Raw genomic sequence first — 20844 nt, forward strand, 5'->3', positions numbered from 1 at the left:
GGGTCCGTACAGGTGGTGCTTTTCTTGGAGAATCAGAGATCCAGAATGAAACAGTCATTCACAGTTTGTGTCCAAAGACAAAGAAGAGTGGGAAAAGGAGCAGGAGCCATTTGGAGTGGATCTCTGGGGCTCTCAGGAAAGATTTTGGGAAAGTAGAAAGTCTCTTAAGGTATTTCAGATGCCGCGTCCTCTTAGTCTCAGGTGGCCTGGACATCGCATCGCGTCTGTGACAAGGCGGTCATACTCTGCCTGACAGACTACTGCTGGATGTCACATTAGCTGGGAATGGTGGAGACGGGCGACTGGCAGGGAATGGCACCTGCAGTCAGGTTGTCGTCCTCTCTCTACCGAGACCCCGAGACCCCGAGACGGAGGCGGAGGCTGGGCTTGGAGTCAAAGCTGGGACCCTCAGCACTTGAGAGTTCGAGAAGTCTGGGGACAGAACGCGCTAGCCGCTAATCTATCAAGCACACACTTCAGCTTTCTCTCTGGTTGGCTCTTCCTTCCCTCTCTCACGGAGAAGGGAGGGAACCTTGTCTTCCTTGGAAGACCAGCAAGGCGAAGACTGTCCAGCTGCCTGACCCTGTAGCTGGGATCCTGTTCTCCCACTCCCTGGGGTGCGGTGGCGCCCCTCCCCGCTCCTCCTGTGGTCTGCATCCCTCCTCTTCGTCTCCCCCTCTCCCTCTTTGTTCTTTCTGGGCTTTTTCTCATGTGCTCCGTCAGTGCTAGGATGCTGAACAGTCTCCTCTCCCCAGCCTTTTTTGCACAGCTCCATCTCTCTTCACAGCACCAGTGACTCTGTGTGTGTGTGTGTGTGTGTGTGTGTGTGTGTGTGTCCCTCCCTCAGATCCAGGCCCCAAGGCCTCTGTATCAGTGCTGGTCCTGATCATGACCTGCCCACCACACTTGCCATTCAGATGCTGCAAACACCATTAACCCAACCTAGCACGGAGTGGGTCTTCTCCTCCCCATGTGGCCTTTCTCCATTATCCCATGGTTCCCACCAATCACCGAGGACTTAGGGAAGGCTCTTGACCGCTTCCTATAAGACAGGGAGATGGGGAGTGTATAAGGACCGTGACCCTGAGAGCCACCTGTCAGTCACATGTCAGGGGACATTGGTTGAGTGTTGCTTTCCTGCTGAGTGAGCCTAGGAAAGCTTCTGCCTTGTGCTTGCTTGCCAAAGGCGTCCAGCTGAGCTGACAGACCTCCGCCAGGCAGGAAGACAGCACTTCCTTTGTGGAGTATGAGTCTAAGATTCCTGTCTACAGGAATCAATGATGGAAAAGGAGCAGAGTTTTAAAGAATGATAGGAACCTGTTCCACTTGTAAAAAAGCAATTATAGAACAGTACATGTAGTGTGATTACCTTATTTCAAGTACTTGAGAACTAAATTTGGAGAACATACAAACTGTTCATGGAGTTTTGTTCTGAGTTGAGGATTAGGGGGAATTCTTCTCACACTTTTGTGTATGAAATGCTTGCCTGACACATTTTTTGTGTAATCAGGAAAAAGAAAGATGAAATCAAACAGACCGTGGGCTGGGGCTCAGCAGCGGTGTGCTTGCCTAGCCTGCAGTAGACCTTGTGTTCCAGCTCTAGCATTGCAAAAACAAAGCCCCAAAACCCCCAGACAAACCAAAACAGGAAGCACAAGACTCCAGGAATCTTGTCTATACAAGACTTTGAACTTGTATGTACGCGAATCAACGTGGATTCTGTTACTGGCTAATTTGTAACAGGTAAGTCTGTTGTTCCAAAATTTGGAGAAAGCGAAGGGTGAGCAAACTGTAAACTACTATAAAGACAGCAAATGTCTTACACTTTGTAGTTCACGAGGCAAAAAGCAAAGGTACCATATAGATAATTATATGACCAAAGAGAAAGCCAATTTCTACATTTTTTGATTGGTACAATTAAAAGTATAATTGATAATAGGCTTTTTGTGATACAGGTTTACTAAGAGTGGGATTCCTTCAGGGAGGAGGATAACATTCTGCTTAATTGCAGTTCAAAGCCATTCTTTCTACCATCAAAATCAGTTGAAAATCCCTAATTTTTTTTAACCATTTAAAAAGGTAAAAATTAAGAGTTAGGTATATAGCTCAAAGGTAGAGTGCTTGCCTAGCATGTGTTAGGTCCTGGCCCAATATCAGATGCTGCAAGCACCCAGCAAGCAAGAAATAAAGAAAGGAGAGGAGGGGAGGGGAAGAGAGAAAGTGGAGGGGAGGGAAGGGGTGGAGAGGAGAGAGGGGAATAGGGAAGAGGAAAGGAGAGGAGGAGAAAAGAAGAGAAAGCAAGCAGGGTATGGTGGTGTGTGCTTGGGATCTCATCACTCTGGAAGGCTGAGGCAGGAGGATTGCCGGTTGGAGCCCGGCCTGAGCAAGTTAATGACTTAGAGACCCTGTCTCTGAACAAGAAAACTTAATATGGGTTGGGGGTATAGCTGGGTAGGAAGGCCCTGGGTTCAATAGTTGGTATATTTCAGTGAAAGAAAGGGTGGGGAGAAGGAAGGCTCGGCAGTGTGGCGCCCAGGGGCAAGGGTTAACTCCCGCTCCCCTTTGAAAGAGGCACAAGGCTTCACAGCCGGGAAGGAACATTGGTTGGTGGGGGAATGTTGGAGGACTCCCTGTGTGGCAGGTGGGTGAAGAGCAGCCCGGAGCCACCCCCGCCCCTCCGGTGAAGGACCAGACACAAGGGCCTGGCAGTAACTGCCCTTGTCTCCAGGTTACCACCTTGGCTGCCCATCTCCCTGCGGTCTGCAGTCAGGTGCTGGGAGGACAGTCAAGGTGAGCCAGGCGGTGGGCAGTGGCACAGTAACTCCCCTCTGCACCCCCTTGCTGCAGGGCAAAGCTGGGAGGTGACCCATGGGGCACTGACCAGCCACTCTTAGGCCTGTGCGTTTTCAGGGCCTCCTTCCTGCCTCAGGCCCTGCTGCAACTGAGCCCTGTCCAGATCAGAGACCATAAAAGCCCTCAAAGCTGCTCCCCTGGGGCTCTGGAGCTACAGCTGCCCTCAAAGCATCATATTAACCATGGGAAAAGTTTCCCTGTGGCTACCAGCCTTTTCCATGCTGCTGGAGAAGCCCTGAGATCAGCTGGAGGTGGATTGGGAAAACCATTTCTGTCAAAGGAGGCTGCATTCTGGAAGTCTAGTTCCACAGATCTGTTTGGAACTCACCTGGGTGTGCAGTCCACTGGGGACAGTGGTGAGGCATCCTCAGCTGCTTATGGCTCAGAGAGCGGAGCTGGAGCTGCCCCAACCCCTGGTGGGCCCTGCGTCCCCAGGGACTCAGCAAAGCAAGCAGGAAAGGCTCTGTGAGAGGCCTCTTGCTGGCTGGAAAGGCAGCCCGGGGAGGGGACAGCAAATGTTTAAGCAGAGCATGCAGCAAGGACCACATGAGGCTGGTGGAGGAGAAAACAGCGGCTTCACGGGACTTGCATAGTAGACAGCTGCTGCGTGACCACCACTCAACCCTAGGGTACCATGGTCGGGGGCAGCAGTAGGCCAGAGCTTGAGACCTGGCTAGAAACTCCTGGTTCTGCATTTCCTGCAACCAGGCCCTTGGCCTCAATGCATCTGTTGATCGATATGCAGAATGAAAGACCTCCTAGGGCTCTTGTGAGGTTTACCTAAAAACTAATACACAGCTAGGCACTATGGTACATGCCTGTGATCCCAGCTACCAGGGGAATCTCAAGTTTGAGACCTGCCTATGTAACATGGCAAGACTCTTATCTCAGAATGATGGCGGTGGCTCAAAAGGAGGGGAGTGGAACTAAGTGATAGAGCACCCCTGGGTTCAGTCCCTAGTACCACAAAACAAAAACAGAAAAACAAATCAATTAACACATACACACTTACACTCTTTTACTCACCTGGACAGTCCCTAGCACACTCAATTAATGCTACTTTTTGCTTGTAACCCATGCACTGCATGATGCTTCAAATGCAGAAGGGGTCTAAGGGGCCATTAAATGCCATTATTCCCTGTGTGGAAAAAGTCACAGGCCGAGCACACATTTTAGTACAAGTGGTTTATTTCTCTCCCAGGTGAGGGCGTACACATGTCACGCAGAGGTTTGTCCACCTGGCTCTTCCAGGGACACCTGGGCAATTTTAGTTTAGTTTACATGCATTAAGAACCCTTAAGTTGCCAGTAATGAAATGTTAGAAGGGACACCAGGATGTCACAGGGCCATGTGCATGTGACACGGCCACTAGAAGGGGTGTGACATGGCCACTCGAAGCAGTTCGTGGTATGTAGAGGGTAGCGTAGGTGAGGCAGGGAGCCCCTGAGCGGCCCAATTCTGTCTTGGGGGCTTGGCTAGGAGCTGACGATGACTCTGATGTCGGTATGGGATGGGGATGATAAAGTGACTCTTCCAGAATGGAGACTGAATCCCGGACCCAAGACACATGTTCTTGGCATGGAAGGCCATGGGCTTGGTGATGCACATGGCGGGTTGGCAGGAGCCTGGAAGCACCGTGGACCCTACCCTGGCCCCGCACTGGGCAAGATGGGGTCATTATGTCCTCCTGGCCAACGAGCTACTGCTCACCTAGCAGGTCAGGGTCCAGGACAGTGGCATGGGGACAGCACAGTGGTGTAGGTGGCAAGGAGGCCTGCCCTTGTATGGAGCTGCAGTGAAATCACTTTGCTGAAACCTCTGATGACAAACTCCTTGAAAACACAAGGGCAGGGCAGTTGTCTCGGGCATTCGGTTGTTCTCGAGAGGGCGCCACTCTGCTTTCAGGGCTCCCCCTGTATTTTATTGAAAACTCCATTCCTCCCTTCTCCTCCAGATCTGTAATAAACTGGCTGGTGCCAGCAAAAATCTATACTAATAGTATAAAACCCAGCTGAAGGAATGGATATGCTAGGAGGTGAGATTCTTTGGATCATCAAACTGCTTTTTGAAACACTGGAAAAAAGAGTGAAGTCATTTTCAAAGTGTCTGTCCATACCTGAGGCCATCAGTGGGGAGCAGAGAATGGGCAGAACATGGCAGGCTTGCTTCTGCGTTTCTCCCTGGCCACCACTCCCCACCCCTGTACTGCAGAAGCCCCCCGACATTGAGCCTCTGAGGCCCAGGCAGTCTGCATAGCCCAGGAACTCAGATGGGGACAGTGCTCCAGATGCATCAGGGACACTGCCTCCCCTAAGAGCACCTCCTGGTAAGCTCCTCCCACCGTCTGGCTAAAAATTGAAGTGCAGAGGTGACTCGAGAGCAGCTGCCTGGGCTTTTGGTCGAGTTGACAACAGGCAGTCCTGGTGTCGAGCACAGAGCTCAGCCTGGCAGCGTCTGAGAACCTCCCTTGTGGATGCCATGCCCCAGCGGGTGGGGGTGGGGCACCCTGGGTAGACAGTAGGACAGAAGAGAGGCCTCTGACTGGGTCCTGGCCTTGGCCCACCTGAGGCTTTGGTAAGGCCTCCCCGCCGAGCCACTGCAGTCACAGGACCCTGCTGGTCTCCGGGTGCCTTTGGTTTCCATTAGGTAAATGCAGCTTGTGTGCATTTGTTAAAAACCAAACAGGAAAGAAGCAACAGGAGTCCGGAAGTCCTTTAGGCGGGAAACTCACCGCTGTAGTGCCGCAAGTGCTCATCTGCCACGGACATGTAGGTGGCCCTCATGCTGGGGGAGTACTGCAGGGAGACACGGGTGGGGCAGTTACTTGGGACACAGCTCCCAGCAGGTAAGTGGAGGGCGGACAGCCATCGCCGCCCGCCTCCCCAGATCCACATCCAGATTCACCTGATTACAGACCCAAAGATATTTTACAAACTGCTGGGGTGGCGCACCACCTGCAGTCCCAACACCCTGGGAGGCTGATGCAGGAAGACGGCAAGTTTAAGGCTAGCCCTGGCAATTTAGCAATTTAATTCAGTAAGACGCTGTTTGAAAATAAAAAAATTTAAAAAGGGGCTAAGGATGTTGCTCAGGGTAAAGGTCTTGTGTGCCCCCGTACCAGAAAAAGAGAAAGAATAGAGGTTTTTTTTTCTTTTTATCGGTACCAGGGATCGAACTCAGGACCACCTGCTTGCAAGGCAGGTACTTATGCCACTGAGCTAAATCCCCAGCCCCAAGAATAGAGTTTTAAAAGGATCAAGAAGCACCAGCCAGTGAGCAGAGCGCCTGACAGGTGGGGCCCAGCCCACGAGCAGCGGCTAGGCCCCGGAGCTGCACTCCCCCTCCCCCAGCAGCCAGGAGCAGCTGGCAGCCAGCAGGCTGAGGGCACAGGCTGGTGGGCTCTGGGAGCCAGGTCCAAACGCCAAGCAGGGCAGTTTACAGGCCTGGGGACTGTAGCTAAGGTTCTCCACATCCATTATTGGCTTCAATTTCCCCACCTGGAGCATCAGCCTGAGAGTACTTAACTCTGACTTAGACAGAGGAAACTTCACACAGAGGTTTGCAAACACCTAGGGGGCCCAAGAGAATCCTGATGCCTAGGGCACCTGACCAGGATGTTTTTGTTTACTGAGGTAAAACACACATTATTAAGCATGGTAAGCTGGCTATGGTGACTCATACCTGTAATTCCAGAACTCTGGGAGGTGGAGGCTGGATTTCAAGTTTGAGCCTAGATGGACAACTTAGAGAGACTTAGCAAGACCTTAAGTCAAAATTTAAGAAAAAGGCTGAAGATGTAGGTCAGTCCAAAGGCCCTGGGTACTGGGTCCAAAGGCCCAGTACTGGGGGTGGGGTGGGGGGGTGGAGCTAAGCATGTTGAAGGGCTATCAGTATGCTTTTAGCAGTCTTCAGGGGATTCCAACAACATAGGCTGTGACCTAACCCAAGTGTGTGCTCAGCAGGCCTTAGTTACCTCTTAGAAGCAAAGATGAGCCGGGTATGGTGGCACACACCTGTACTCGTAGTACTCAGGAGGCTGAGGCAGGGGAATCACTGTTAGTTTGAAGCCAGTCTGTGCTACTTAAGCAAGGCCAACCTGTACTACATAGCACAAGTCTGCAAAAAAATAAGCAGAGCCGCGGCTCCTCCTGCCATACCTGGGGACTTCATCTTTAGGGCCTGAGAGCCTGCAGCTCTAACAGGCTATGGATTGGGTGCTGCTGGCCTGCTGACCTGGGTAGCAAGGGTCAGCGACGGTCTTGTGGCCCCAGCGAGGCTTTGGAGGTCTGCGTCATGTGCACCAGAGGGAAGTGGATACTTCTGCCACTTGGGGTGGGGGAGGAGGAGGGCATGAGGCTGGTCAGCCAACAGGCCTCCGTGAGAGGCGATTTTGGCTCCATGTCTGGGGAAGGTCTGTCTGTCACATGTGGGAGCTGAGGAGCTGAAGTGCTTTGCAGCTGATGAGTGGAGGTCAGGGATGTTGCTATGCAGCCCGCAAAGCGGTGGACAGTGCCCATGAAGGCTGGTCCTGCCCATCAGCAGAGCCGACACTGATTGAGGCCACCTGTTCTCCACCGTGGCTCCCAGACCAGCAGGGTCACATTTATCTGGAAAATGCTAGAAGTGTAAATTCCTAGGCCCATGCCACATATCCTGAATGTGAGGCAAACTGGGCCCGGAAGAGTTGTTTTGTTTTTTTAGGTACTAAGGATTAAACTCAGAGACTTTACCCAGAGCCACACCCCCAGTCTTCCTTATTTTGAGACAGGGTCTTGCTCAGTCACTAAGTTGCCCTGGCTGGGCTGGAACTTGGGCTCCTCTTGCTTCCAGACAGCTGGGATTGTAAGTGTGTGTCCTATCCAGCTACAAGTATATGTTTTTAACAAGTCCTGTGGGTGAGGGCCAGGCATACAGCTCAGTGGCACAGCCCCGGCCTGTCAAGCACAAGGTCATGAGTTCGATTTCCGGCAACCCCCCCCAAAAAAGTCCTCTGGCTGATTCTGATGTACACACAGATGTGAGACCCCCTTCCTTAAAGCAGTTATTTTCCAAACCTACTGATAAATTCGTTAAGACTTACAACCTCTCAGGCCCCTTTCCCTGGGAGATTCTTCTGTGAGCCTGGAAAGAATTCTTAGTGTTGGTGTTAGTAAATAAAAATTACAGAAGATTGCTTTTTAGATATAAAAAATAACCTGAGGGTGTAGTTCAGTGTGAAGGCCCTGGGTTCTCTCCCCAGTGAGGGGTGGGGGAGGTCCTAAAATAACCTGATGTTAATCAGTTGGTTATTTCTTTATTCAGATTCCCTGCGCCCCATATCCTTATAAGGAAAGTAGCTTAAAAATGACCAGTCCACTTTTTGTCCTATGTTTCTCTTCTTTGTCTATAAAACCAACCCCTGGGGGCTAGCAGTATGGCTCTGTCGTATGACCTGTGCTCAGCCTGCCTGAGGCCCTGGGTTCCACCCCCCACACCACCTACGTCCACCAGTAAAAAATCCCAAGAAGGACTTCCTCTGCTGAGCTCGATAGGACTCTGGCTCCACTTTACAGAATGCAGTGCTATCTGGTCTTAGAATCACAAATAAAACCTGTTGTTTAAATCGGTTTGTTGTAATGTCTTGTGGCACAACTTTAACACCTGTCCTAGGCCATTTTGGGCCACTGGGTCTAGGAACCAGTGCCTGGAAGGACAGGACAGGAGGGATTCTTTGAAGGTGGAGCTACAGGAAAATGTATTTCCAGTCTAGAGGGCAGGCCGTGCCTTCCAGATGGCCTCAGTGGGCATATTCCACCACAGTGACAACCCTGGCTGCTCCAAAGAGGTACTGGACAGATGGGGAGCTTATGTGGCCCACACAAGGTGCTGAAGACTCAGCTGGTGGTGGGGACAGCCAGTCTCACTGTCCTGTTTGGGCCGATGCCCACACTCTTGGTTAGCAGCACCATCAGGGCTCTCCTTACTGCCCTGCAGGGGCAGGGAGTGGGGGATCTTCCCCTCAACAGGCTGAGCTGGGCTTCTGCACAGATCTTCATTCCAGAGAAGAAGGTTAATTGTGCTCTCAAGCCTTAAGTAAGGATAGTTCTTGTTTACCCCTGGCTAATGGCCAAAGCGTTGACCAGATCTTTCCAAACAAGGTAATCTAAAGATCAGTTTTATTTAACATCACAAGGCATCGGGGAATTGTGTTTTCACAGCGGATTTTCCCCAATTATGGGGAGGAGAGATCCACTGGAGGCTCCAGGTACTTAGGAGAAGCCAGGCTGGGGCTTGAAAGGTGCTGTCCCACCTACACAGGCCTCCCCAGCCTGCTGCCCCTTCCTGAGCACTGGGAAGACGGAAAAAAAGTAGGCTGAAGTGGCGCTGTCCAAAAGGATGGCAGGGTGGGGAGATGGGAGGGAAAGACGGGATTTGTCCAAGCAGGTGTTGGAGCAGGCAGAGGCCAGGATGTCGCTAAATGTCCCACCTATGTGGTTCCTGGGTTCTCAGACCCAGGTCCCAGGAATCTAGGTCTCCCTGCTACTCTCTGACAGTGGTTCAGCAGTGCCTTTGTGCACCCCCAGATGGCCAGGTAAAATGTCACCACCAGTCACATGAAAGCAAATACCTGGTTCCAGAATTTTCCTGCCTCCATCTCTGTCTTCTGACTTTGCTCTTTCTTGTAACGGAAGAAGTAGACAAAAAACAAAAAACAGCTCAACGTCTTATATGTCTTATAAATGAGTATTTCTATTTGTGCTGATGGGGACGGAACCCAGGCCCTTGTGCATGCTAAACCAGTGCTCTCCCCCTGAGCTGCACCCACAGCCCGCCCGTATCACGCTTTTATAATAATTTGTTCCTCTAATGCTCAGATCACCTATAATGTAGGCACCGTTATCACTATTCCCAGTCTACAGATGAGGAGACTGAGGCAAGGGACCAGTCATTGTCCAAAGTCCCAGAGGCCATAAGTAACGAGCTAGGACATGAGCCTGGCACCCTGCCCAGAGCCTACACTGTCCCTGCAGCTCTTCCTACATCAAGGCTCAGTCCTGTGACTTTCAGTGCCTTTGCTGGGAGAAGGCAGCCCGGTGTTTTCTCCTCCCTCTGCCTGAAGCTCACTACTGAGGCTCCCGTGTGGGTGTGGCTCCTGCTGGGAGGCATCGGTGAGGTGGGCAGGAGGCATAGGCCTCTGGGGCACAGTCTGACAGGCTTTGAGCACTGATGGGGTGGGGCAGCACAGTGTCTGATATCAGAACCATTCTGGGATAAGGGGAAGTACAAATCTAAAAAGGAAAATTCCTTTCCCGTTCCCTGGTGCAAAAATGAAGCCACTGCCGTTGGACATGGCTTATATCTAGGTGTCTCCAGAGCCTCCTGCTCTCATAGGAGTGATCCTGGATCAGTCCACTGATTGGCTGAGCATTGTTCTGGGTGTGGCTGGCACCAACCAATGGGCTTGTAGCCTCAATGAACTGAAAAGCAAAAGTGAAGGAAGGCTGCTGCTTCCTGCCTGGCCCGCAGCCTGCCTGAGCACCAGCCCCCTGTGCACTGAAACCTCTGCAAACTGTGAGCCCAAATAAACTTCTCCTGTAACTGCGGCACTCAGTATTGTCCTGGCAATGAGAAACCAAGATGCCTTCTCTCTTTTTAGAGTATATTCTTTAGAAATTTATTGTAAATCGTTTTTTCTTTTTAATGACTTGAATCAAACCCAGTGATGCTCAACCACTTAGCTACATCCCTAACTCTTTGTATTTTGAGACAGGATCTTACTAAATTGCTCAGGCTGGGCTCAAACTTTAGATCCTCCTGCCTCAGACTCCTGAGTACCTGGCAGTAAGGTATGTGCCAACACCCTGGCTTTTCTCTGCCTTTTTGAGATGCATTTAACCTTTCTAAAAGGCCACATAAAGCTCTTGTCAGTCTTACAATGCAGGAGTGGGCTGCTTCTTGCTCTCGCTCTCTGTCATACCGGGGAATGAATCCCAGGCCTCTGCACTAAGCTATATCCCCAGCGCTTTTTATTTTTTTGTTTTGAGACAGGGTCTCATTCAGTCTTAACATTCCCCAGGCTGGGCAAGAACTTGTGATCCTTCTGCCTCAGCTTTCAAGAGTGCTGGGATTGGGCTGGCTTCTTACAGAGGTCAGGAAGGTTATTAGGAAGGTTAACACCAGGAAAGACACTGCGGTCTTCTCCTCAGTGGGAGCCTAACTTAGGCGCCTGCCTCTACATTATAACTCCCGACCATCATGGCAACACAGACATTTCATTTTTCCTCTAGACAAAGGCAATGATCTGACAAAACTGGCCACCCCAGTTACCAGGGGATACAAGATGGCTGGTGTAAGCAAGGGTGCTGTCACACTGAGGACAGGTGCCATTTATCCTGAGCACAGCAGTAAAACGGGCTGTGCCTTTGTGGCCACATAAAAGGGTGATGTCTCTTTCTGACTCTGCAGTCTCTCTTTTTCAGACTGGACATGATGCACACGGTGGCCTGGTCCAATGCTTATTCAATGACCAAGCTGTCTCCCTCTCTTGTGCTTCTGGGAACAGCGTTTGCTCAGCTGGCAGGGGCTTGTCTTCGATTCTCTCTCTAGTCAGGGCCACAGTGCTGGCGCTGTAGGGGGAAGGCTGCTTACCGTGGGCGGAGGGGAGCCTCTCCCGATGAGCGGCACGTTCTCGTAGCGAGGGTTCCCACCAAAGAGCACAGCCTGGTTCCTGTGGGCCGAGAGGAGCACTCAGTGGGGTGGGGTCTGGGGATGTGGGGTATAGCGTGTACAGATGTGTCTGGGAGGGTCTCATGGATGAGGGTATGAGGAGTGTGGAAATAGGGCAAATAAAGGACAAAGTCCACCTAGAGGGGTCAGGGGACATGCAGGAGGGGGCATTACGGCGTGGAAAAGCATAGCTGTTCTGGCTGGGACCTGCACGGAGTTCGTGGCAAGAGTCCATAGCCAGGAACCTGTGGTGGGCGCTCCCTCAGCACCCATGGGTGCCAACAGGTGATGATGAGTCAGGGGGCCAGGGCTGTGCTTCAGTGCCTTCCCTCCCACATGTGGCCGTAGGGACCAAACCAGGACACCCAGCTCCTTTCCAGGGCTGGGCAACTCGGTGCTGCCCCAGGCTGGCCGTACATGTACTCGGAGACAGGCGCATTGGAGATGGTCTGGGTGGGTGGCTGCAGACTGCTCTGGCTGCCCAGGCCACTGCTGTAGCTGCAGAAACTGTGTAGCTGCCCACGCGGAGGGTTGTGGGTTGCAATACGCCGCGCTTGTGGGTTAAAGGGGTCATCGTCATCGATGTCATCATAGTCTCTGTCCCTACAATGACACAAAGTTTGGCCAGGGAGGCTTGAGCTGCTGGGTCCTGCTCTTCCTAGTCTCTTCTCCCAGGATGCTCTTGGTCGCCATATGCGTTTCTCTGGAGATGCTTCCAAAGCACGGTCCCTGTTCACAAGGTCACTCTGCCTAACTCTAACCCCGAGTCCACCTCTCCCTGGTGGCCACCAGTGGACTGCACAGGGGCCTCCTACCACTCCCTCTTGCCCACTCAGGTGCTGATACCTCACCTTGTCCCTGTTCCTGTCTCCAGACCACTGGTTACCTCTTTGAAGGGACTCTTCTGTGAGTTCCCCAGGGTACCCTCCCAACACCCGAGACTCCCTCATTATCCCCTTGTACAAGGTCCTGCCAAGGGAGAGGAGCAGCATAGGAGCCCAGGCAGCGGCACGGGGTTGGCACCGCCCTTGGCCCCTGTGGGCCTGAGACCCCTTTGTGGGGATTCTTGGGAAAGCTTCTGAAGTCACCCGGGACGGGGCTGCCTTGCCACTCCCAGGGGACCAGAGCCCACCTGGCGGTGAAGTGCTTCCAGGCCCTCGGCCCTGCACAGATCAGCGTGGAGAAGGCCAGGGCAGCCAGCAGCGAGAAGAGGCCGAGGAAGAGCAGGCCCTCGATGCCGTCATAGCAGATGCCAGTGAGGGCATCCAGGTAGTCCTGGGGAGGAGGAGGGCCATGCGTTGAGGAGGAGTTCCGGCTACTACCTTAGTCTTTGGGGAACCCACTCCTCCTGCCTCAGATCTGGGATCTCCTGGCTGCTCCCCACCCCAAGCACCTTTTACAGCCACTAAGGCTTCACCAGAGAGCACGAGACAAAAGGGTTCCATGGCGCCATTTCTACTGTGTGCCAGGCACTGAAGGGCTGGCTCTGAGCCACGCAGAGGAGGCTGCAGGAGGGGGCAGCCAGGATAGAGGGCATAAACAAAGGCCAGGACATAGGAAGGAGCATGCCTTGAAGAGACGAGGCGAAGGGGATGAGCTTGGTGTGTTTTAAAAAGAGAAAAGAGCTGGGTGTAGTGTGCCCCCATCCCAGCAGTTGAGAGGCTTAGGCAGGAGGATTGTTGCAAGTTCAAGACCAGCCTGAGCTACCAAGTGAGCCCAAGGCCAGCCTGAACTACATAGTGAGACTCCATCTCAAAAAGACCAAAAAAAAAAGGGCGCAGATTTGGTGTCATGAGCTTCTGGTCCCAGCTGCCTGAGAGGCCGAGGGGAGGACTGAGGCCAGGAGTTGAGACTCCATTAACCTGAGGGGTGGAGCAGCAGGAGAGGAATCCAGGTTTCCCATAAATGAGAAGAAGACAGAAGTGCTGGGATAGGAAGGTGTGAACTGATTGTTTTTTCTTTCTCTCTGAGACAGGGTCCCACTGTGTGTAGCACAGGCTGACTTGGAACTCGTGACGATCCTTCCACCTCTGCTTCCTGAGTGTTGGGATTCTAGGCAGCTACTGCCATGCCCAGTGACCCGATCCATTTTAAAAAATGACCACTCTGGCTGCTGTGTGTGAAAGGTCTTGGGAGACAGGGGACAAGGGGAAGTGGAGGGGCTCCTGTTGCCTAGGGTAATAGTTTGGGGGCCATGGCTGCCACCCAGGGGAGGATGGTCCTGGGTGGAAGCTACAGAGGGGGCGGGACAGACAGACATGCATGGATTCAGGATTCACTGAGAGGAGAGCTGCCAGGCTGTGCTGAGGGGCTGAGTGGGGGGCAGGAGCGAGGGAACGAGGGTGACTCATGGTCTTACCTCTGACACCAGAGCGCCAGGATCTAAAATCTGTGTCCCTGCCTTGCCAGCACTGAGAGCTTTGGTAAGGTACTTTGTGGACGTGTGGTACGCATACATGTGTACACACGTGTGTCTGTTTATAGCCACACACACGTAGTTTCCTGCCTGGCAAGATTCCCCATGAAATAACTACCCCACACTGTCACTGCGAAGACAGATGACATACTGGATAGAAAGTACAGTGAGGGCCGATCAGAGCTGCACCCCGAGGGAACGGCTCCCACAGTCATTATCGTGACCACCGCTCTAAACCCATACCAGATGTGGATGGTGACACACGCCCTGGCTGTCTGCCAGCGCCTGGGGGGAGCTTGCGTATTCCCGCAGTAATGCGTTACTGCATTCCTGTCTGATATCCCAAGCTCCTGGGGAGACAGATGACCCCGGCGATGGTACTGGGCCACCATTTGCAGCCCACAGAGACAGACGGGTTGACCAGATGGCCTCCAGTGCCGACCATGGAAACCTGCTTCCCTCTGACAAGTCCTCTGACTCCCAAGTTCGGGAGCTAACCTGATCCAGCCTCCCACGCCTGCCCCCAGTTCCTTTCCCTGGGCCTCCCTGTCTCAGCCACCAGAGGGAAGCGAGAAGTCAGCACTTCCCCCCACTTTCCACAGCCTGCAGGGAGCCCAGGCATCACTCTCCCAGGTCTCTCTGATGACTTCTCTTTCTGGGTGGCCTTTGGGGGCGCCCCACACCTTGTGCAGCCCTCGGCAATCCAGCATGGCCGTCAGCTGGTGCAGGCTGGTCTCCGAGGAGTTCAGCAGGAACTGGATTTCAAGAAGATCCTTCTGCAGCAGGAAGTGGGGCAGAGGCACAGAGTGAGCAGTGTGGGGAGGGCTTGCAGATCAAACCACAGACAGAGTGTGCAAAGAGGCTTTCCGAGCCACAGGAAGGGACTGAAGCACCAGGGGAGGGGTGCGGGCCAGCAGCCAGCTCTCCACAGGCGGGCCTAGGATGAGGGGCAGGGTGGGTGAAAAAGGGTCTCCTCTTCTAGCACAGGTGCTGTAGGAGGCAGCTGCCTTACCTCCGCTGAGGGGAAGAGGGGCACAGCGACCTGCAGCAGCCCTGTGACCTGGATCTGCATGGAGGTCATCAAGCGCTGGAAGACGGTCAGCACCTGCGACAAGAGAACACAGCTCCCAGAGGCTCTTGTTTCCAGGAACCCTTAAAGCTACTGAGGGGCTTGTCCTCATGCAGCCCCCCTCAGTCCACTGACTACAAATGCACAAAAGGGCCTGGGTGGGTTGCTGGGAGGGGCTGGGTCAGGTTAGTTGCTCTAGAATACTGGGCACCCTGACTCATATCGGGGAGGCACTTCCAATTGTCCAGACCCCACTGCTCTGGTCAACCTATCCACTATGGCTGGGGGTATGCCCCTTCCTGCCTGCAGGAAATCTTTCCCCATTCCTCTGGTTGCCTGAGAGCTCCCCGGTCCGCTTGCTTCTCAGATGTGGTCAAATACAGACCCTTGGGCCCCACCTTGACTCTGCACAGCACCTGAATGGCAATAAGCTGCCCAGGAGCACAAGTCCCCAGAGAAACAGCTGAAGGAGGACTTCAGCGAAGCAGAGGCATCAGCTAACCGCTTTCCTGACCACTGGTGGGCCTTGTGTGGAGGCTGTGGTTGGGTGCCGTACCTGCTGGAATGGACTGCTCACACTCTGGCCGCAATACAGGTAGTAGCGGGTCACCTCTGTAAGGTAAGAAATGGGCATCAGGTGGCTTACGGGGGACCAGATCCTTTACCAACCTCAGTGGTCGAACCAGGTGTCCCTCCTCATCTCTAAGATCCCAAAGGGGGCAGTCTCGATAGACCTGAACCCATGGGACTCCACCCTGAGCATCCGGGCAGAGGCCCAAGTGTGTTACCTGTGCTGATCTGGCCCTGTGTGTTGTTCAGGATGAAGATGTCAGGAGCCATACAGAAGTCACTGGTGCCCTGAGGCAGGGAGAGATGGAAGCAAGGAGGAAGGTCAGCCTGAGTCCTGGGAGGAACCAGGTGTCCACTGCCTCAGCCTTCAGCACCTTTCTGTTCATGCCTGGCAGAAAAGCTCAGGAGCTTCCTCCTGGGTTTGAATCCGGGCTCTGCCCCTTCCAGCCATTACCATGAATCAGTTATTTCTTTCTGTGGCCTCGGTTGCCTCATCTGACATGTGGAGACAGAAATACTATTTACCTTATAAACAAACATGCAAAGTGTTCTGAAAAGCGACTGGTAGAGACATGTTAACTGTTGCTCATATTCCTGAATGGCTTTTCGGGGACCGGCAGTCAGGGAGGTCAATGAACCTAGGTCCAGGGGCAGCTGCAGGGGGTTGGGGGAGTTTTCTGCTCCTTGGCCTTATCTGCCCATCTTTACTGTATTTCGTTTGCTGTTTTCAAGCTCTACATGCTCTGGCAGGCAAAATATAAAAGTTCCCTGCAACTTACCCACCAAAGAGCGAGGTTAGAGCTCAATCAATCTAGGAGCCTTGGTGTGGGGCAGGTCTTTGTCTGCTGAGATGGGACGAGGGTGCAGGAAGAGCATGAGCTTGGGAGCTGGGATGAACTGGCAGATCTAAACTCAGCATGGCTTGGCTAGGTGACCCCCAAAGCCCGCATGGCCATGTAGGAATGGAGACAGGCCTTGGGGGAGGAGGCAGCAAGCATATTATCCACAGGGCCTGCCTCCCTCAACTCGGATCTGGCCTACGGTGTAGTGGGGCACTGGGAAAGGGGGCCCAGGAAGGTACTGGGGCTACCTTTCAGAGGAGCTCCAGTGAGCTCTGGTCCCGTAGTTCATTCTGCTGAGCCACTGTCCCTCCTAGTGCGTGCTCCTTGGGAAGGGGGCCTCTCCAGATGGCTCTGCAATGCCAGAAGCCCTTTCCTTCTTTAGGGGCCACTGCTTTGGAGGTTCACAACACAGCACCACTCACTCATCGAGTGGATAAAGACTTACCAGGTACCAGGCCTGGTTCTAGCATGGGTGCAGGGTGATGTCATGGCTAGTATACAAGGATGCCGGGGAACAATGGGCCCTGCTAGATAGTGTTTCCCAGAGCTCCACGTGCACACACTCACTCACACAGTCACCACCAGACACACACAGGACCCTGGGAGGACGCTTTGTACACACACAAACCAGTAACACAGAATGGAGCAGCCCAGTTTAGTATCGCCCACCAGAGCTGAAAAGCCAGCACACCTGGGGGGCATCAGCAATGGCTCAAGAGGTAGAGTGGCCAGAGGGGGGCTAAGGAAGTTCTGGGAAGAGTAATGAGCAAAGCTGCTGTCTTGGTCTGGGTCATCCCAAGAAGACTGGGGTCCAAGGAGAGAAAGAGGAGTGCCCTGTTTGGAGCTCGCCCAATGATGTGGTCCTTTACCTTCCTTCCTCTCTTAGGCCAGGCCTGCATTTCAGGACCCAAGTTACCCTCAGCTCCTGTTTCCTAGGACAGGTGATTGCCTCCCATGATTCACCAACTCAGCCTTCACTACCCACAACTGTTCAAGGAAGGAGCTCTTATTCTATTTTCTACTGGGGGAAACTGAGTCATGGAGAACTACAGGGCCTTTCCTGAGGTTCCACTGCTGGGACACAGTATAGGGAGAGGTGGGTTAGGGTTACTGATGCCCAGGGTGGCGCCAGGTGGCTGACTGTTCTTGCAGAATCTATCTTGAGCCCTTTCTTAGTATTTCCCCTCCTCTGCTGAGGTCTCTTCTGTGGCTCCCATCGTGGGCTCTCTCAGTTCCCCAGGCCCCAGCCCCCTTCCTCTCAGGGTCACCTGGAGCAGATTCTCAGGGAGACAGGGGTGGGGAGAGGCTGCAGAGAGCAGGGTGTGGGGAGCAGCCACACAAAGCCCCGCACAATGATCTGTTGACAGCTGGCTTCCCCTCCCCCGCTTGGCTCCTCCCCACCCCTCTTCCTATTAAAATGCACAGCATCCCTCACCCTATCAAAGGCCCTTTCAGCCTGGCCTCACACCCTCCTCCCTACAAGAGGGCCTGACTAAAAGGAATTAGGGAAATGGCACTGTTCCCAGCTCCCTGGCATTCCAGGGCATCTCGAGGTAAAATCAATGGCAAAAGTGTTCTCCCCTAGGAGAAGCCTGGAGAGCACAGAAGCCCTGCTGGGAGGCAGCCCCGCCCAAAGGGAAGCTCATGGTGGCAAGCTGGAAGTCACCATGTGTCCAGAAGGCAAAGACTGCCCTTCAGGAAACAGCTCTGGGCCCCAGGACAGCGGTGGAAGGCTTCCAGGGGCTTGTAGGGAGGAGAGGCCCGGGCCACAGAGCTGCGTGTTGCTCCAGCCTGTGGCTTCCCTCCCTGCATTGTGACTAGTCCTCCAGTCCCAGAGGTCACCAGGACTTTGCACACGAGCTGCATGCTTGTATCATGGCCTTCATAGTCGTAGTTTGGGGCCTTGGTGCCAGGTGGGGGGACAGGAGATGCCCATCTCTTCTGTCTTCTGAACAAAGGCCATGGAAAGCTATGGAACCCAGTGGCACAGTAGAGCCAAAGTGCCCAAGGCCAGAGCTGCTGGGCAGACCAGGAACTGGGGCTTCTGACTGTCAGAAAGCACTGTGGGAACAAACTAATTCCTGAGCCCTGAACCTGTTACTCATCAAAAGCATGATTCAGGCTCTTTTCTGAGACAGCAGAGGATATGAAAGTAGTTTCTGCTGAAAACAACACAGATGCTTTACAAATGCCCAATAGGTAACTAAAAGCAGAACACAGCTTAACCTTTATTTCGTGAAACTCTGGATGAAAGCCTCAGCTCAGCAGTGAGGTATGGTAGTCATTTAGGGAGTGTCTGAATAAAAGCTGGCAAAACAAGGCTTATTGCTGCTAAATTTACCTAGATTACTCACTATCCTTCGAGACTGAGGGCAGCAGGATTGGAGATTTGCAGAGACATTCACTCACTCCTAGCACCTCCACTGCCCTAACCTACAGAGCCTTTCCATGCCAGCAGGGACTGCCCCAAGCAGAGACAGTCACCTCATGGGAACAGAATCAGCCCTCATGTCCTGAGGATTCTTCCGGAGGGACAAGCAGGACTGAGATAATGAGGAACCACACCTGCACCCATCAGCTGGGCCTTAGCTGGCTTCCTGCTTTTGTGGGAGGGCCAGGGTAAACCTCTACAGAGTGCCCCCTCTGGCTACTACCCAAGCTGGAGGCCTCTCTTTATCCTCTTACCTTCTTCCAGTTAAAGCTCTTGCCTGCCAGTTCCACTGCCACTAAAGCAAGGCCCTGAGCTAGCCGGTGCTGCTCCCTGCATGACACCTCCACTTCTTACCCGCCGAGTAGCTCAGGCAGGACGGATGCAGGCTACAGTGCTGGTTTATGACTTTTGATCAGGGAGACATTTCTTTAAAGGCAACCTTTCTAGCACACACTCACATCTATACATGTACACATGTGAGTATGCACACACACCCCAGCATGTACCTTCACCTCAGTGAGTCACAATGTGTCACAGTGATCTGCCTGCAAGTCTTTCTCCCACAGGCTGTGACTGTCAACAGCAAATGCCAGCCTTTTGGGTGATGCACTCTGAGGTACCTGGTACCACTGAGGGGCAAAAGCCTCCTGATGAATGGGCTGGCAGAGTCTCCTGCAGAGCTGAGCTCCATGGTAAGGTCTGCTAAAGACCGAAGGCTCCCTCATAGGGAGCCTCTACCTTTCAATGACACTTTGAGGCACCATGTGGAGAAGCACATACATGTGCATGCGTGCACACACACACACACACATACAACACAGTGTGTTAGAGTATGTGTAAGTGCAAACCCTACCCTGTTAGTTCACTGTGTCACCGGCCACCCACACATGCCTCACAGAGATGTTACGTCTTAGCTGACTTTAAATATCCCATGATGTCAGGCAAGCCCTTCCTTTCTCTCCAACTGTCTTCCTATCTGGAGGGTGAGGGGCTAGCCAAGATGATCCGAGCCCTTGGGCTCCAGGATTTTGGGATCCTAAGGGAGGGATGCTAGCCAGCAGCTGGCCCTTGCTGAGGGGTCAGGACAGGACAGGTCACTGGACAGGCCACTCCACCCCCCAGAACCCCTACTCACTACTGCTGCAGTGGTGTCCACGGCCAGGGAGGCCCAGCTGAGGAGCAGCGTTATCAGCCCACAGCACAGCATCCTAGAAAAAGGAAGGTGGATAGGCAAAGGATCCATGCTGGTGGCCACCTTGCCCACTTCCAGTACCCTTCTCCTGTCTACGCCCTTACTCTGCCATCAGCCTGCTAATGGCTGGGAGAGGGCTAGGGGACCCCATGCCTCAGGCAGAGCTCCTGGGCTAGAGACCCAGCTGTGTGCTCACGCAGCTAAGGAGGGGCCATGATGGTGGGATGCACCAGACCCAGAATTACACCTAGGGAGGACACACATGGGGAACCCCGGCCTGGCTGCTGCCTCACCCCATCTCGGAGCCTTTCCTAGCTACTTCTTGGTCCCTAGCCCACAGGAAGGGTGACTCACGAGGCAAGGAGACATTTGGAGCGTTTGGCCAGTGCCAGGCAGGTGACAAGGCAGATGACGAGGTCCAAGATGAAGCATAGGAGGTAAGACAGCCACCTAGGTGGAAGGGAGGACAATCAGGGTGCGCAGGGCAGAGCAACTCACCTGCTGCCCACCGGAAGGCCTGCACGGCAGCCCAGATTCACTGACTCTGCGTATGCAAGGCTCAGTCAACAGGAGCCCAGGCCATTGGCTGAGGGGCTCCTTAGGGACTCTAGGGGCTGCACCCTCCTACCCCACTTTAACGTCATCCAGAGCTGTGCACTAGGACTTCCTGAGTGGTGGGAATACCCTACCCACGTGCTACCAGCTTCGCCTGCTACTACATAGAGGTGGGCCTGGGGACTTTTGATATGCATGTGGAAGTGGAGA

At 53.4% G+C, this 20844-nt stretch overlaps 1 protein-coding gene across 3 annotated transcripts in view; it reads right to left on the minus strand.

Annotated features, from left to right (window-relative positions):
• Window positions 1–4023: 4023 nt before the first annotated feature.
• The window catches only part of Ttyh2 (tweety family member 2), a 41473-nt gene continuing 24652 nt past the window's right edge, over window positions 4024–20844 (minus strand). Inside the window, exons 5-15 of one of the 3 annotated variants that reach the window (XM_013147064.3) lie at window positions 20434–20529; window positions 20023–20095; window positions 15833–15902; window positions 15601–15656; window positions 14988–15080; window positions 14659–14751; window positions 12692–12834; window positions 11977–12162; window positions 11482–11560; window positions 9461–9511; window positions 4024–5648 (exon numbers count right to left, since the gene is read on the minus strand). In XM_013147064.3, the coding sequence (XP_013002518.1) occupies window positions 5568–5648; window positions 9461–9511; window positions 11482–11560; window positions 11977–12162; window positions 12692–12834; window positions 14659–14751; window positions 14988–15080; window positions 15601–15656; window positions 15833–15902; window positions 20023–20095; window positions 20434–20529 (1021 nt within the window). In that variant the 3' untranslated portion in view covers window positions 4024–5567. Of the gene's footprint in view, window positions 5649–8991; window positions 9182–9460; window positions 9512–11481; window positions 11561–11976; window positions 12163–12691; window positions 12835–14658; window positions 14752–14987; window positions 15081–15600; window positions 15657–15832; window positions 15903–20022; window positions 20096–20433; window positions 20530–20844 lie in introns of those variants that run through there. The other 2 variants (XM_063242523.1, XM_003464905.5) reach the window with 2 other exon arrangements.

This window comes from Cavia porcellus, unplaced genomic scaffold (assembly GCF_034190915.1).
Source record: "Cavia porcellus strain 051 isolate PalLab524CR breed Dunkin Hartley unplaced genomic scaffold, mCavPor4.1 scaffold_32, whole genome shotgun sequence".
Classification (NCBI taxonomy): Eukaryota; Metazoa; Chordata; class Mammalia; order Rodentia; family Caviidae; genus Cavia; species Cavia porcellus.